The sequence below is a fragment of the Cryptosporidium hominis genome, assembly GCF_000006425.1.
Source record: "Cryptosporidium hominis TU502 chromosome 2 CHRO012085, whole genome shotgun sequence".
Taxonomy (NCBI): domain Eukaryota; phylum Apicomplexa; class Conoidasida; order Eucoccidiorida; family Cryptosporidiidae; genus Cryptosporidium; species Cryptosporidium hominis.
The window spans coordinates 1-16554 of record NW_667330.1 but is presented as its reverse complement, the minus strand read 5'-3'; the positions used below and the strand labels follow the sequence as shown (position 1 = coordinate 16554).

At 32.6% G+C, this 16554-nt stretch overlaps 7 protein-coding genes across 7 annotated transcripts; 2 read left to right on the top strand and 5 right to left on the bottom strand.

Moving 5' to 3' along the window:
• Window positions 1-93: 93 nt before the first annotated feature.
• On the bottom strand, window positions 94-528 carry Chro.20316 (hypothetical protein). The annotated part of the gene is made up of 1 exon (XM_661828.1): window positions 94-528. One exon carries the CDS (start codon window positions 526-528, stop codon window positions 94-96), a length of 435 nt encoding a protein of 144 aa, XP_666920.1.
• Window positions 529-993: 465 nt separating this feature from the next.
• On the bottom strand, window positions 994-1521 carry Chro.20315 (hypothetical protein). Its single annotated transcript, XM_661827.1, has 1 exon — window positions 994-1521. One exon carries the CDS (start codon window positions 1519-1521, stop codon window positions 994-996), a length of 528 nt encoding a protein of 175 aa, XP_666919.1.
• A 266-nt stretch (window positions 1522-1787) lies between these two features.
• On the top strand, window positions 1788-4019 carry Chro.20314 (N-ethylmaleimide-sensitive factor; NSF; Sec18p). The annotated part of the gene is made up of 1 exon (XM_661826.1): window positions 1788-4019. The coding sequence occupies one exon, from the start codon at window positions 1788-1790 to the stop codon at window positions 4017-4019; it is 2232 nt and encodes a 743-aa protein (XP_666918.1).
• A 412-nt stretch (window positions 4020-4431) lies between these two features.
• Chro.20313 (40S ribosomal protein S16) lies at window positions 4432-4866 on the bottom strand. Its single annotated transcript, XM_661825.1, has 1 exon — window positions 4432-4866. One exon carries the CDS (start codon window positions 4864-4866, stop codon window positions 4432-4434), a length of 435 nt encoding a protein of 144 aa, XP_666917.1.
• A 642-nt stretch (window positions 4867-5508) lies between these two features.
• Window positions 5509-6042, top strand: Chro.20312 (60S ribosomal protein L13). Its single annotated transcript, XM_661824.1, has 1 exon — window positions 5509-6042. One exon carries the CDS (start codon window positions 5509-5511, stop codon window positions 6040-6042), a length of 534 nt encoding a protein of 177 aa, XP_666916.1.
• A 426-nt stretch (window positions 6043-6468) lies between these two features.
• Chro.20311 (hypothetical protein) lies at window positions 6469-9771 on the bottom strand. The annotated part of the gene is made up of 1 exon (XM_661823.1): window positions 6469-9771. One exon carries the CDS (start codon window positions 9769-9771, stop codon window positions 6469-6471), a length of 3303 nt encoding a protein of 1100 aa, XP_666915.1.
• A 961-nt stretch (window positions 9772-10732) lies between these two features.
• Chro.20310 (phosphoprotein phosphatase -related) lies at window positions 10733-12310 on the bottom strand. The annotated part of the gene is made up of 1 exon (XM_661822.1): window positions 10733-12310. One exon carries the CDS (start codon window positions 12308-12310, stop codon window positions 10733-10735), a length of 1578 nt encoding a protein of 525 aa, XP_666914.1.
• Between the last annotated feature and the right edge of the window lie 4244 nt (window positions 12311-16554).

The window sequence follows — 16554 nt, the reverse complement described above, 5'->3', positions numbered from 1 at the left end:
GCGGCGGGCTGCGTACTAAATTTNCCCGCTGATCGCGATACAACAACCTATTTTGCGAATTCGAACACGGCACCCGGAGATCAAATAATCCTTCTAGTCCAAATCATCAATTGAATGTTCTTCTGCCCCTCTAAATGAAAAATATTTGTCTGGTATTTCTGGCTCTAAGTATCGTTGCTTTTGCTTTACATAGTCCATATCTTCTAGCAGTTCTTCCACTTGATTTCTTAATTGATCCTTTCTCTTAATTTTTTCATTTTGGTTTTTCCTGTCGTATATTTTTTTATATTTACTATATCTGTCATCTAATTCAGGCTTTTCAAATAAAGGGTTTATACCATATTTAATATCCTCACTTGTCCTTTGTATCTTTGAACTGGGGTTTTGATGAGACTCTAGCAAGTCATGATTAGTATTAAAAGTTCTAAATCTTTCAAATTTATTTTGAATATTGCCCAAAGAAAAAGAGTATTCACATAATAGAATTAGAAAAGAAAAAAATAGAGAAATTTCAGTTTCAATTTTCATCTTTGTGAATATTCGATCAATTTAATTTCTGCTTTACAGATAATTGTTAGATCTAGGCAATCGCTATTAACTTTACTGTGATGTATTGTTTTATCCCTTGAAAATATGAATTTTACAACTAAGATTCTTATTTAAGATTAATTAATACTTTACAAATTAATCTTTTATATTGTTTTATAGGAATTTAGTATATTCGTCTTTGTGATACTCTGCATGCATTACTATCTTTGAAGATCATGGCGCCATTTCCATTAGTTTGCAATCAATATTAAAATAAGAGTAAATAAATATATTTGAATAGAATAAATCATTGAAAAATCAGAATGAAAATTAAACATGAAGTTATACAAAGAATGAGGTGATAAAACTGTACTACTTTTTGGATATTAATTGTATTAATAATGAAAGTAATTTAGAAAGGTTTATTAGAAAAACTAAATGGGAGGATTTAACCAAAAATTAGTGTCATTCTTGATCAGTTGTTAACTCATCATCCGATTTTGAATCAGATAAGTTCTCTAGTTGCTCCATATATGCGGCTGTTTCCGATATAGAATTGAAAAGCGTATAGATAGTATTTTGGTCAGAGCAACGAATGTTAATTTCGGAAAAGCGGTTACTAGACTCCAAATCCTCATCACTGTCTTCATTAAATTCAGGATCACCTAATTGAATGTATAAATACGGATTATCTTCGGCTTTTTCACACGATGAAACTGCGTTAACAATTATAGATGAAATATTTATATAGTCCCCACAAGAGAATTTACTGGGAATTTTTGAATTCTGAGTTGAATATTCAGCATCTTTAAGAAAAATTAGTCTATAATCTGTCAATAGTATGTCACGGTTTAAAAAACCCAGTTTTTCTTTTCCCTCGTAATCTAATACTAGTATATCACAGTTCTTATAATTGTCTTTAACATACTCATTTTCTCCCAATAAATCCTGCAAAGTTGTTACTGAAGACAATTTCACCTCAAATATTGTCATTTCTTTGAATTAATTTTCTTCAAATTCCTTTTGATATTCACTTTTATTTAGTTCCTCTAACATTATTGTAAATCTAATCTTGACATGAATTTTGGCGCCAAGACTCAGGCGCCTCCGCTTTTTTTTGCAATTTTTTAATCTATAGTTGTGGGTAGGGTGAAGGACAAGCGAGAATTAAAAAGGAGTAATTTGATTAACTTAAAAAGAGAAAACAACTCATTGGAATTTTCTAATATTTATATTTTTCCTTGAGGAGTGGATTTGATATGACGGTTTCCTTAGTTTCGTGCAATTTACCTGCACAAGAGCTGGCATTCACAAACTTTGCATATGTAAGTTCTTCAACATATACAACTTTAAAAAATCTTTCTAACACGCAAAATGGAACTGGGCAACCTCGAATTTTAGTTAAAAATCTTATTTTGAATATTGAAATAGATGAAAGAGTTGCTCATGGGGAATTAGCATTAAATAGATTGCATCGCCAATTTGCTAGGATTGAATCAAGGGAGAGAATAGAAGTTGAATTGGCTGTGGGATTTGGAACTACTGGTAGTGAAGCTGCAAAGAGTATTGCTGGAACTCTTTTGCTTGAGGCAGAATTATTTGTCGGGTCTAGTCAACAGCTTTTATTAGATGGTGAAAGAATAATTCCAGGTATTTTACAGAGCATACGTAATCAAGTAGTTACACAAGGCCAAAAGGTATCATATTTCTATAAGGAAGAGAATCTATTGTTACTATTGACAGTAAAAGATATCTTATCTCTAGATAGCTTATTATCAAACGGTAACAAGAAGGAACACTCTGATTCTAAAAATTCTCATTTTTTAATAATTGACTCTACAAACATGGAATTAACAGGATCTAAAACAGGAACAGTTAGATTTCAGAATGACCACAGAAGTGCTCCGACCTTATTCAGACATCATTTCAGTTTTAAGGACATTGGCATCGGTGGCCTAGACGATGAATTTTCTGTCATTTTCAGAAGAGCTTTTGCAAGTAGAGTTATTCCACCAAAGCTACTAAAGGAGTTGGGAATACAACATGTTAAGGGCTTGATTTTACATGGGCCTCCAGGTACAGGAAAGACTTTAATAGCCAGACAGATTGCAAAAGTTCTCAAAGCTAGAGAGCCCAAAATTGTGAATGGACCTGAAATTCTAAATAAGTATGTTGGACAAAGCGAGGAAAACATTAGAAACTTATTTAAAGAGGCAGAAGATGAGTATCGCCAAAAAGGAGACTTTTCTGCGCTACATATTATTATTCTAGATGAGCTTGATGCCATTTGCAAAAGTAGGGGAGCAGGATCAAGTGGTTCAACAGGAGTTGGTGACAGCGTAGTTAATCAGCTATTAAGCAAAATTGATGGAGTTAATAGCATTAACAACATATTATTGATAGGTATGACAAATAGGTTGGATCTCTTGGATGAAGCCCTTTTAAGACCTGGGCGCTTCGAGGTTCAGATTGAAATAGGACTGCCTGACTCTGAAGGAAGATTGGAGATTCTTGAAATTCATACTAAGCAAATGAGAGAAAGCTCCAGATTGGCAAATGATGTAGATTTAAGTGCTTTGGCACAAGAATCTGCCAACTTCTCAGGTGCTGAGCTGGAAGGACTGGTAAGGTCTGCAACATCCTTTGCATTTCAACGCCATATTGACATGGGAGATATGACTAAGCCAATGGATGCTGAGAACATTAAGGTTTGCAGAAGTGATTTTGAGTCAGCATTAGAGGAGGTGCAACCTGCATTTGGTACTGACGAAGATGAGCTGCAAAGTTTAGTTCCTAGAGGAATAATAAAGTTGGGTAGTGAGTCACAAAGAAACTTAGAGCTATTAAAGAGGCTTTCCGAACAGATCAAAGCAGATGAGAATCTTTCTACATTGGCTGTTTTGTTATATGGAGATAAAGGAACGGGAAAGTCCGCCTTGGCTGCTCATATAGCAATTACAGGAGGATTCCCATTTACAAAATTGCAGAGTCCCCTCCAATTTGTGGGTATGAGCGAGTCAGCAAGAAGTCAAGAGCTGAGAAAAACATTTAGTGATGCTTATAAGAGCGATTTATCATGTATTATTCTGGATGATATTGAAAGACTGATGGACTTTACTGCTATTGGCCCCAGATTTTCAAATATTGTATTACAGACTATTATGATTTTAATTAAGAACAGAGCACCTAAAGGAAGAAAGCTTCTAATACTTGCAACTACCTCTGAGTACGAATTTGTTCACACTTCTGGTTTGGCTGATATTTTTAACTTGTCGATTAGAGTTCCATCTGTTGAATCACAGGACGTTCCAGGAATTTTAGACTACTATCAGAATGGCTTGTTCACACCTGATACTTTAACGAAAATCTCGGATTCTCTTAGGTTCCCAGTACCTATCAAAAAATTACTATTTGCCCTTGAACTAGTCCAACACAAATTCAAGAACTCTTCAACAATCTCCCACCAGGGACTTTTTAAACTCACTTCATGATGTAGTAAACTAGCATGTGGAAGCCGTTAAGGTACAGTAAATAGGAAGAGGGAAATCAAAAAAACATAGACTCTTAATAAATTTAACTATTAAAATCGATATCCTTTTATATACTAATTAGATACTTGGGATAAAGTAAAGAGTAAACCCTCAAATGTCTCAAAGTCTGATAATATTCGATGAGTATTAGGCCAGGAATAAGAACTTATATACTAATCTGAAAGGTAAATAGTATTAGCCCACTTCTAGTAGCAAATAACTGACATAAGAGTAAATACATAGTAGAACCTCGTAATGTAGTCATAGCAAACCGAAATGAGACATTTTTTTTCTTGATTTTGGTGTCCCTGCAAATAGTTCTTAAAGGAACTCCTGATCCCACCCGAACCTGAATAACTCCAGCGTACTAAAATTAACGGTACGACTTTTGAATACGAGCACGGGCACCTGGACCTCCGAATTTCTTTGGCTCGCATCTTCTTGGATCAGCAATGACCAATGAACGGTCATAAGAAACGAGGATATCTCTGATTTCTTGTTTTGTTGCTTCATCTACAAACTTCTGAGTGTAAGCAACAATTGCCTTGGCTAAAGCCTGACGGATTGCGAAGACTTGAGATGTGTAACCACCACCTGACACTCTGATCCTAATATCTACTCCAGAAAAAATTTGCTTTCCTAATAAGAGAATTGGCTCAAAAGCCTTAACCTTGAGTTGTTCTGGTTGGATAAGATCCAAAGGCTTTCCATTAAAGTGAACTAATCCCTTTCCTTCTTTGCAAAGAGCTACTGCAACAGCATTCTTCTTGCGACCAAAGGTCTGAACCATACGGCTTTCCATAGTCATCCTCTAAATATAGAATCAGAAAAATATTATTCAAGAATTAAAACAAACCAACTCAATCCAAGTCAATTATTCTTTTATGCAATTTTTTCCTCCTTAATTCTATTTAAATACGATTTTTTCTTCCCCCAATTATTATTTATTTAAATAATAATTATTTTAATATTGATGTCTTGAGACGGCGCCTAAACCATGCACGTCTTTTTTGATTAATATAAATTTTTTTTGTATGAGACGAGACGGGGCACAAATCAAATAATATTATATTAAATACCGGTATTGTTGATTTCTGTCTCGTAATACTTTTTTATAAGAAATTAATAGGAAAGAAAATTAACGATAAATTAAATATCAAATTAGAGTAAATTTGTATTTAATATTATTTAATTATTATAGTAAGTAATAAAATATTAAGAAAAAAAGAGAGCCAACAATTATTTTAAAAATAAGGGCTATAAAGACTGCTTTAAATTTGTAATCGAGACATCTTTTCGAAAGCTTAAATATTTTATTTTTAAAAGGTATTCAACTTTCCTTCTAGTATTAAGTTGGAAAGAAGTATAGAAAGGAGTCTAAGGACGAATATATTTATATATATATATAGATTCATATAATAGAAGAATAGAACCTAAATCTTGATTAAAGATGCGTCATAACAACGTTATTCCCAATGTGCATTATCACAAAAACTACAAACGCTGGATCAAGACATGGTATAACCAGCCAGGTAGAAAGCAAAGCCGCAGAATTGCTCGTCAAAAGGCAGTTGCTGAGGCAGGCTTTAGACCTGTTGGAATGTTGAGACCAATTGTCCACCCACCAACACAACGTTACAACATGAAAACCCGTCTTGGAAGAGGATTCACTCTTGAAGAGCTCTCAGCTTGTGGAATTAACAAAAAGGCTGCAATGAGCATTGGAATTGCTGTTGACCACAGAAGAACTGACTTATCTGAAGAGACATTCCAAATCAATGTTGACCGTCTAAAGAAGTATATTAACGGAATTGTTCTTCAGCCAAGAAAGGGAAAGAAGACTAAGAAAGGCTTCGCTGGTATTCCAAATGACTCTGCTAGAGAGGAGTTCAAGGCCTTGAAGAATGTAAGCCATGAAAAGGCTTTCCCTATTAAGGCCCAGGCTTTGGCTGTTAAGGTAAGTATATCGTTATTAACTCTATAGATTTAAATTAATTACTTTTTTTTGTAGACTCACGTTATTACTCCTGAGGAGAAAAAATTCAGAGCATTCTCTACACTACGCAAACAATTTATTGAAGCTAAGAATTTTGGAAAGAAGGCTACCAAAGCTAAAGCTTCTGCCTAAAGAGATTTAGTTTATGATTTTAGGGTGATAATAGAAGGAGGAAAGGTTCAACCTCTGGTAGAATTCGCAGATATCAATAGTAATATTGGTCTTAATATTAATATTTTAACTAATTTTCTTGTGAGGATTTTTCGGCGATTTCTTCTAATTTATTGACTAGAGGGTTTATCTAGCCTCTAGCGCGAACCTTAATCAAATTCACAAATAAATGCATAAATGAATCCGTAGTTGAGGAATTTGCACTAAAATAATAAAGTAGTACATTTAGTTACGAGTACAGGACTAGAACAATATTGAACTTAAGCTTTTATTGCAAAATAAGGTGCTTGGAGGTCCTGTTGGCTTGTTTAATGCAGAAGAAAAGACAGATGAGTGGTTCAGTGATTTAATGCAAAGACTAATTTTCTTTGATAAGATGAATCTTGAATATTGTAAAAGTTGATCTTCCTGGAAAATTAAATTTTCGTCTTCGAAGTTATCCTTTTCAAAACCCCTTATTTGGAACTTTCTTAAACATATCTCCAGTAAAGTAATTATATTTGATTTGGATTGTTTACAACTTAGTCCAATCTTGCATAAAGTTGATATAATAGCTTCTACTAGGTAGATATTGTCCAAATATTTGTATACATCCTTCAAATCATCTTCATTCAGAATTTCACTCATTGTTCTATAAATTTTGTTATTATAATGTTCATTATTTGTAAAATGGTCAATAAATGCTATTTTTCCTCCTTCACCAGTAGCTCCACCGCTAGAATATACAAAACTATCGATAGTATCGTCTTCAAGTCCATCTTCTGAAGCAACGTTATCAATTTCAAGAGAAGAGTCAGAAATGAATGAAGAATATGAAGAATCTGAGAATTCACTTAAAGCTTCATCCATTAAACCAGTATTCGAGTCTGTGTCAGTTCCAGAGTTGCAGTTTTTCTTGTTCAATTCATTGTTTGCTTGATTGCAATTCGTGCAACAACTTTCTATCAAAGACTTCAAGCTATTAATTAGCTTGAAAATTTTTGTTTCATGTTCTTCAAGAGAATTATTGTCGATCTTTGAAATAAAAACTTCCCCAATCGCCCAGCAAATTGGAGAAATTATTACAAGGTTAGAATGAAAATCCAGTTTTAATAAATTTAAAACGACTTCGAAAACCTCATCAGAGAATAATAATTCATTAAATCTAGTAATAATGAAAGTAATAAGCTTTACGATCTTTTCATAGATTTCTTGAGAATAGTTTGCTCCTTGGTGGAATAAATAAGGAAATACCTTAAATATTCCAGAAATTAATTTGGCAATATTTTTCTTTTCTATACTAATTATCGACTCATCTGAAGGCAAATAATCACTCCCTATTTGTTTTTTGTGGCTTTCAAGTGAGTCAATTAAATCATTAATTAACAAATCAAGTAACTTAATGCAAACATTTAAAGCTGTCATAGTGTGTAATCTTTTGTTTCCTGTATAGTTAGAGTTATATATTGATACCAACAAAAGGTTAGTTGATAGATCAGAAATAATATGCATTAAATCAGGTTTTCCTTTTTTTCTATTATCGGCATATATCTTAGGGTAAACCAAAATTGAAAGGGAATTCAGGATTCTATTGTTAGGTTTGATGGGGCTAATTACTGCTTTGAGATCATTAACATCGCAATTAACTTTCTGTGGGAAGAGAGTTATCAATGGCATACAAATTGCACTCAAAATAATCTTCATCCAATTAGCTAACCATTCATAATTAGGCATTTGAATCTTTAAGTTTTTAACACAATTCATAATAAATACAAGAATTGGTTTGGCCGATAAATCTGGATGATAAGCTAGAATCCTTGTAATTACTCCCAAATATTTATCTAGAAAGGATTCAATATTAATTCTAGATAAGCTATTGAGAGTGTTGGGGTTACAAATCATAGTTATAAATAAATCAATTGTATATGAATCCAGTAGATTTGGGAATACAACATCCCTGAAGATACGATCCCATGATTCCATCAGTAAATCACAATCTAAATCATTTCCAACTTCTATACTTATAACTTGAGTAAAAGAAGTCATAAAAAATGAGGAAACCATTTGCTCAGTATTTTTCAACTGAGAGACATGAATATCTAATAGCTTTTTTTTAAATATAGATCTGCATGGGTAATAGTAATTTGACATTTCTTGAATTAAAAAAATAGTTTCGGAAGGAATCAACTCCAAAAACCTATTAATTCTTGAACTAGAAAATGTAGAATTTTCATGATCTTGTTTAGTTGAATTTAAGCCTTGTAACTCGAGAATCCTTTCTATTTGATTTAACATTCTCATAATATAGGCAATAATTAAGTCATTTAAGCTTGAAGAATTTTTTATTACTTTATTTGAATCTTTAAAATTGCTCATGCTTATAATTAAATTTCTTAGCCCAGAAACGATCTGAATATGAAGGAAATGGAAAGGAAAATATATATTTGTCTTATTTTCCAAGGTAAAGATATCATTTGAAATGCTTCCATCCAGTTCAAATATTTGTTGTGAGACTGCTTGCGGGTTTTCTTTATGCTTTGATTCGAATACTTTATCATTGCTTTCACACATATTCAAACTGAACATCTCGGTACCAGAAAGCAAAGTTGCTATAACTGCTTCAAATGCATTAATAATAAAACTAATATCTAAATTAAATTCTTTTAATTCTTTCCTACCAGACTCAATTCCGAATTTATTAAAAATGCTCGTCAAAGCTGCAATGCTAACTCTTGTCAGTGCAAAATTATCCAATGCTTGATTAATTATTTCAGTTGGGGTCGTTTTTTCGCTTTTTTTAGGAATAAAACTCTCAACTATTTTTGTTTTTTCAATAATTGCATTAAAGTCTACCAAGCTTGAAGTTCTTTTACTATTTGCTTTAATTTTGCCCTTACTTGAGTTGAAATTAAACGAATACCTGCCTTCTAATATTCCTTTTTTTAAAGACTCGAAATTTGTAAAAAATAGGGGCAGAAAATTTAGCAATCCTAAATTACTCATCTCAGGGCTAGTGATAGAGCTTAGCTCTTGAAATTCTATCTTTATTTTACTGTCGCACATGGCTCCAGCTACTCCCGATCTTACATTTCCTATCAGATAGTTGAGATTTTTTACTAGTATCTGCCATGGAGCTTTCCTGATAAACACTTCCAACATTAATGGTTTGAAATCTTTCTCAAATTTGTCCGCATAGCCATCGAATGTTTCTAAAAATAAAGGAGAAAGCTTTCCCAAAGATAATTCGCTTAATAATGATACACATACTATATAGAGTCTCGGGGTTAACAAAATGGGATAGCTGCAAGTTGTTGTGATCGCAAAGATTTCTTCCGTCAGCCTACGTATTACATGGCTCAGCGGATTGTTTTGCCTTTTTTTTCGATCATCTTGAGAAGCCAATTCCTGATGGTAAATACCAAATGGGTCTTTGCTTGCATGCAAATTTGCAAGCACACTACATGCATATTGCTCTAAGACTTCCCCACTGTAGGCACCTTCCTCTGCCTTTTTCATCAGCTCATTGTAAAGAGATTCCAGGAGCTCAAGTGCAGTAGCCTTAGCCATATTGATGATCAACTTTACCCCTTATTGGTCTTATGTTTTTTAAAATATTTTGCTACATAATAATTCTTATTAAATATTAAATTAATACAATTGGCGCCAACAAACAGGCGCTCTTCTTTTAAATATTTACAGAGCAAAGAGATTATTCTGAGGTATCGAGATTAAGGCAGGTTTTAAAGAGAGATATCTCAAACAATGTTTTTCTTTGTGGAGCTTTGGAGAAATATTTCCGTTAAGCCAAGCCAGCTTGGCCCGAGATATAATGAGCATATAGACGATATTTTAAGAAGTCAGGTACGTTTAAAATGAAATTGTTACTTTAGATTTGAATAATTACTTAATCTCAGGTCGAGGGACAACGAGCACCTCCTTATGGATACGTTGTTTGTGTGATCAAGATCATCTTAAAACAGCCTGGTAGAGTGCAAGATAGCACAGGGCTTATAATTGTGCCTGTGAAATATCAGGCTATTGTTTATCGTCCAATAAAGGGAGAAGTTGTAGATGGGGTTGTTGAGAGTGTTAATGAATTGGGAGTTATTGTAGATTGTGGCCCTCTAAAAAGAGTTTTTGTAAGCCAGTCAGCTTTACCCGAAAATATGGTCTACAAAAGCGGAATCGATGGTCAGAGCAGTAGAATATATATAGATACAAAAACTCAAATTCAAATCAAACAAAATTCACAAGTTAGACTTAGGCTAAGGGGAGTCAATAATGAAACTTTGTCAGCCGTAGCAGAGATGAACAGTGACTTTTTGGGGCCTATAGATGATTCCATTCAGTAGTATAGTTGAATTGCAATTTTCGTTGGCTAAAGATAATTAAGCATTATTATATTAACAAACCATTCTTTCATTTTTTAATTAGGAATCTACTCTAATTATTGTTTTTAATTTTATATAGTGTCTAGCTTAAGCCAAGACATATTAAATAACTTCTAAGATTTATGTTAGATCATAGATTACATTCCATATGAAAGCATAGAATTTGCATATTTCATTGCTGGAACTGGTGGGTGTGGAACAGCATAGAACTGAACAAAGTTAGGTTTAAGGTCGTATTCGTGTATTTTTATAAATGCTCCTTTGTTACCCATAGAGTCACAATAATTTGGTGCAGAAAAGACTGTAATACATTTTCCATCATGATCAACGCTATAACCTTCTTGTTTAACTTCATGGCTTCTAATAATGTAGTCCAAATTATTAGTTTTAAGAAAATTGAGCGTTACATCTGGCCCAAAATTACATCCCACTCCTCTAGGAGAAGGAGACCTTCCTTCCTTTTGTTGTGGATCAGACCAAAGTAATGAAGACATAAAGCCGGAATCAGCTGGCTCACATCTAGAATAAAGCTGTTCAATGTCACTAAGTTTTACATTATCTTCTGAACAAAGACCTCCATGCACTACAAAAACTTTATCATTAATAACATGTGCCAAAGGAAGGAAACAAAATGCCTCACTAATCAAATCATAAAGACCTGAGTCATATTTTGCTAAGACTTCTCCCTCAAAACCATACAACTTGTTCAAATTCTTTGTTTCATGGTTACCTCTAGCCAAGTGTACATGATATGGATACATAATCTTTAAAGTAAAAAGCACAAGAATTACTTCAACAGAAAATGATCCTCTATCTACGAAATCTCCATTAAACAAATACCCATTGTTTACAGAAGGTAAACCGTTAATATCAAAAATATTCAAAAGATCAAAGAACTGGCCATGGATATCTCCACATACAGTAATATGTTCCTGTTTACCAATATTAATTCTGACTAGTGGCTTAGAAGCAACCTCTTTAAGTACTTGTATTAAATCATAAACAATCATATATGCGTATTTTCTATGCAGCCTATTTTCTGGATTTTTTAAAAAGTCAATTAGCTCAGTAACAAATGACTCTCTAATCAGAGAAGCATCTGGCACTTTAGGTATAACAAATTCTCTAGATTTCAAATTAGTTTCGTTGCCTGATTGGGCAAATTTTGAATGATCCACCAAAGGTTTATAGTGAGGCCCTGAGTAATCATTAGAAACTGCGAAACCAGGCGCATTGAAATCTATAGTCTCATGTATCAATTTTGATCTATCAGTTGAAATTGCATCCATAAACTTTTCTTGTTTGATTAATTTGGTACAAATTTGAATCTTTGATTGAGCATCTCTGTCATTCTGAGTTAAATTTAAAACCATCATAAAATCTTTTCTTGCAAGGGAGTATTTAAGCAAGTTGAAATATGCAATACCTCTTCTATAATATGCCTTTGAAAAACTCGGGCAACATTTGATACTTTCCCCAGAATCCTCAATTGCTGAGCCAAAGTTCTCGAGCCTAATGTGACACAATGCTCTGTTAGAATAGTAGATATGCAAGTTTTTATTTTGGGTTTCATTTGAGGCTTGTGAGGTTTTTATAGCCAATGTATAATATTCAATAGCTTCGTTATATTTGCCAGATTTAAAAGACTCATTTCCCTTGATTTTGTATTGCTCAGAAACTGATTCATTCACGGAATTTGTGTTCTCATCAGACATCTTTCCTGCTTCTCTTCTTTAGTTAATTATTATTTACAGCTTGTATTTACTGGCAAGAAATGCCAAACTTTTCTGTAATTGTTCTTACGCCCCAATTCCGTCACAGTTGGACAAACTCGTCCTATATAGGCGCCTATATATGGCGCCTATATACTAACATGTCAGTGTGAACTTTTAATATTTGAAAAGAGTAGTTCTAATTGTCAATTTAAATTTAAAAATTCAAGCAAGTAAATGGGATTTATATCTAACTAGGCATATGCTTGTGTTAGCTCACTACTGTCTTTGATAACTTTGTCAATTAAAAATTAGATTTTTGTTTTAATTCTTGGCGCCGCCAATTTTAATTTTATTTGCCTGTGACTACAAGAAATATAAATGGCAAAAGAGAAATTTAAAAGTTCAATTAATAGCTCAAAAGCTATATCTCTGCTAGGTGAAGGCCGGGTAGGAGTTGCAACATCTTTATGGGGAATTTTTTCCGAGTTTAACGTTCCATTAGGCGATCCCGATGCACTTCATACCAAAGAACAACTAACCATATCCTCCCTTCACTCTTCCTTCGTCCCAATTTTTACCAATATGTCTAAGAAAGATGTTTTGACTAGGATGAAAGGACTGGTAGCATTTAAAGAGCAACTTTCTCATCTTCTCGAAGCCCCTGATCAAGAAATAGCTTGGGAGCCTGTTCTTTCCAACTATACTTATATATATATCAGAGTTGGTGTGTATGATTCAGATGTAAAAATAAGAAGGCTTTCAAATGAATGCTTGTCTCTTCTACATAAAATTGTTGGTGGGAAGAGATTAGAGAAGTTTTGCAAACTTTTTTTTCCTGCTCTTTGGCTTTCTTGCAATGATCTCAAGCCAGATGTATCAAAATCTGCTTCAGACTTCTTAGAGAGACTAATTGGGAAAGACAGGCCAGACAAAATGGTTAAAATAATAAATTTCTGTTTAATATCAATGTTTGATTTATACGGAAGGTTGCTAAGCTGTAATTTAAAGAATATTAAAGGTGAATTAAATGCAAATGTTTCATCACAATCAGAAGAGGAAGAACTATTTGACCGGATCATATCTATTTCTATTACATCTGTTAGAAAAGTTATGGAAGCTATGCAAAGCGAGTCGTCTTCTTTGATTTCCTTTCAAATCGCATCTCATCTAATTTTCAATTCACTCCCTCAAATGGTAAGTCAAATTCTTGAAAAATCAAAAGCTAGTTTTTCTTGGAATACCTTGCAAATGGGTACCCTGTGGAAGTTTATCACAGGTAATTACAGTAGCATTATCAGGGTAGATGCCATTCAGCTTTTGGCGTATTCCATGAATATCATCCTAAATCAACTTAAACTGAGTTATCCCGAGAATGTTAATAATTTATCAAATCATACTCTCCCCATCTCTAAACTCTTCACTGATGCTCTCAAGTGCCTAAGTGACACATCTAATTCCAATGTTCAAGCTGTTTCTCCAAATCTTATTTCCGCTTTTTCAAAATTATTTCCAGAAATTTGGAATCAAGGCCCTAATAAGTTATTTGGTTCTCCGATTAAATACTTTACAAAAACTTTATTTATGTGTCTAAGTAACCCTAATCAAATAAGTGGTCGCTCACTGTTTTCTGAATTGCCATATATAATATCAAATATTCCATTTCAAGTTCTATTAGATGAGTTCTCAAATCTAAATAATGAAATCTATCTAATAAATGAAATTATAAATAAACCAGATTTTTATTTTAAGACATTTAATGAGCTCATGGCATTCTTATATGAAAGCATTCAAAATAATAGCTTACCTTTACTTTGCCTGATCCCTCTTGGTATTATTTTACATTTGGTCAAGTTTACCTCAAATCCTGAAAGCGGTTCCATTGCAATATCTTTAGGAACTCCAAACACTGTCTTATTAAACTGCTCACTAGAAAGTTATTATACAATTTTGTTGCATTTCTTACACAAAAAGTTTATTAAAATTGACGAAAACCAATTTAAACTTAAAGAATTTCTTATTAACTACTACGCAAAGATCATTTGGAGCCCAGTAATTTTCATTCTTACAACTAACAAAACTGCTTCAAGTTCTACTAATTCATCAATCCACTCCAAAGCTCAATTTAAAATCAATGAACAATTTTCAAACATGATGATAGATTCCTTACAATATCACAGTTGGTCAGTAGAACAGTGTAGGGAAAGGAACCTTAATCATTGTATCTCTAATTTAAATGACTTTTTAACCGGTTATTGGACTAGATTCTATATGAATCAAACAAATAAAGACCAAACACTTAGATCTGGTTCAGTAACAAACCAAAACTCCTACAGAATCATCATTTTCTTGGAATTATGTGCAATTCTCAATAAATATGACTCAGAATTTATTGATAATGTCTTGCTCTGGCTTGAAGAAACATCACATGAAACCTTTTTACATATTAATCTTCTGGATAGAAATGTTGATTGGGAGTGTGAAACTATTATTTCAAGATCAAAGCTGATTAATAAAGCTGTTACAGAAGTAGTCGTTAAGCCAATTGATGGCAAAGAAACAGAAAATTCCCAGCAAGTTATTAGTTTATTTTTAAATATGTTTACGGATTTGATAGAAATACTTTCGAAAGAGCAACTTGAAACTAATTTTAAAAGAGTTAATATTATATACCAAATTTTGGGAAATATATTCACACCTTTTATTTTAGCTCTTTCTCAAAAGGAACTTAACGAAAGATCTGTTATAGAAAAGATGATTTCCATTATTATTAGTAATACAGACTCTTTAACATCCATCACGATAGAATCTTTCTTATATAAGCAACTAACAGAAAAAGAGATGTCTTTATCACAACTTTTTTTGGAAGCAGTTTGCAAAGAGTTTCCCCAGGTTAATGCAAACTTATTAGATAGAATTTACAAGATATTCTCTTTTTCTCAAAAACAAAATATCAATACTGACAAGGTGATTAGAAAGAACAAAGAAAGCAACATAAATAGTGAGAATTCCTACAGATTAGATTTCAAGGAGTGTTACATTCATTTTTTTGTGGAATTGAGTAAAACCTCACTTGTTAATCAATCAAATTCCTTTTCAGATTTTTTAATGAACCTAGTTATAATGGAGCTCAAGTCAACTCTTACAAACAAATTAATCTCAAGTTCGAATATACAAGAAGCGTCACAGATTGGAGTTTTATTAATTAATTTAATCAATAGTGACAGTATTATTTCTGAAGATTTTTTCAATGAGCTTTTATCTATACTAATATACTCAGATAATGATTTTTGGTTTGAGAATCCAAAATCTAGAAATATTTTGATCCCTTTTATTGATTCTATTTTTTCAAAAAGCCACAATTTGATTAATTCAAGATTCAGAGCTGAAATTTCAAGGCTGGAAAAGATTCTTCTTTTTGAGGTATTTAGTATTGGTGATGAGATTCGCGATAGTAAAGTTATATCTATTTATAAACTAACTCTTTTAATTGACAGGAGTTCAAACAAAGGCATAGAAGCATCAAACTCCTGCTATAAGGAGAGTTCTGAAAATGAAATTTTGTTCAAAAGACTTGTGAGAATTTTGGCTTGTTTAAACAGTTCAATAACAAATCAAAGTGTGTGCTTACAAAAAGATTTATTTGAAACGGGTTTTAAAATTCGAAGATTCTTAAGAGTATTTAAGGAAGTAGCTGATTTTTCCACTTCAGAATTAAATTCGAATAACTTTGACAACATTAAAGATCCAAAGATTAGCTATTGGCTAATAATCTACACAGTAAAGCATCTCTTTATTTCTGAAGAATCTATTAAGCTACTTTCATGTTCAAAAGAGATAAGCCTAGATAAAGAATTGGTTTTAACATTATTCAACATTAGTGAATTCATTTCTGAAAGTGAGGAGATTAGTTCTCTAACTTTACAATTTTCGAAATACTTGGTATCTGAACAAATACATCATTTGCCTGATTTTCAACAAATTAGTAATACTGCACAATTCATTCTCGGAGAATATTGTAAACCAGAATCAAGATTCATTATGACTTTAGCAAGTGATTTCTATGTTTATTTATTTGAACTAATGAGTGACAATGAGAGGATGAAAAATGAATATCTTTCAATAATTATTGACTATTTATGTTCTAATATATTTGAGAGCAACTCAATTTCTTTATTTTTGTCATTAATTAAGATTAAACAGCGAGGCATAGAATTACCAGAAGCATACTGTGAATTATCAAAGAG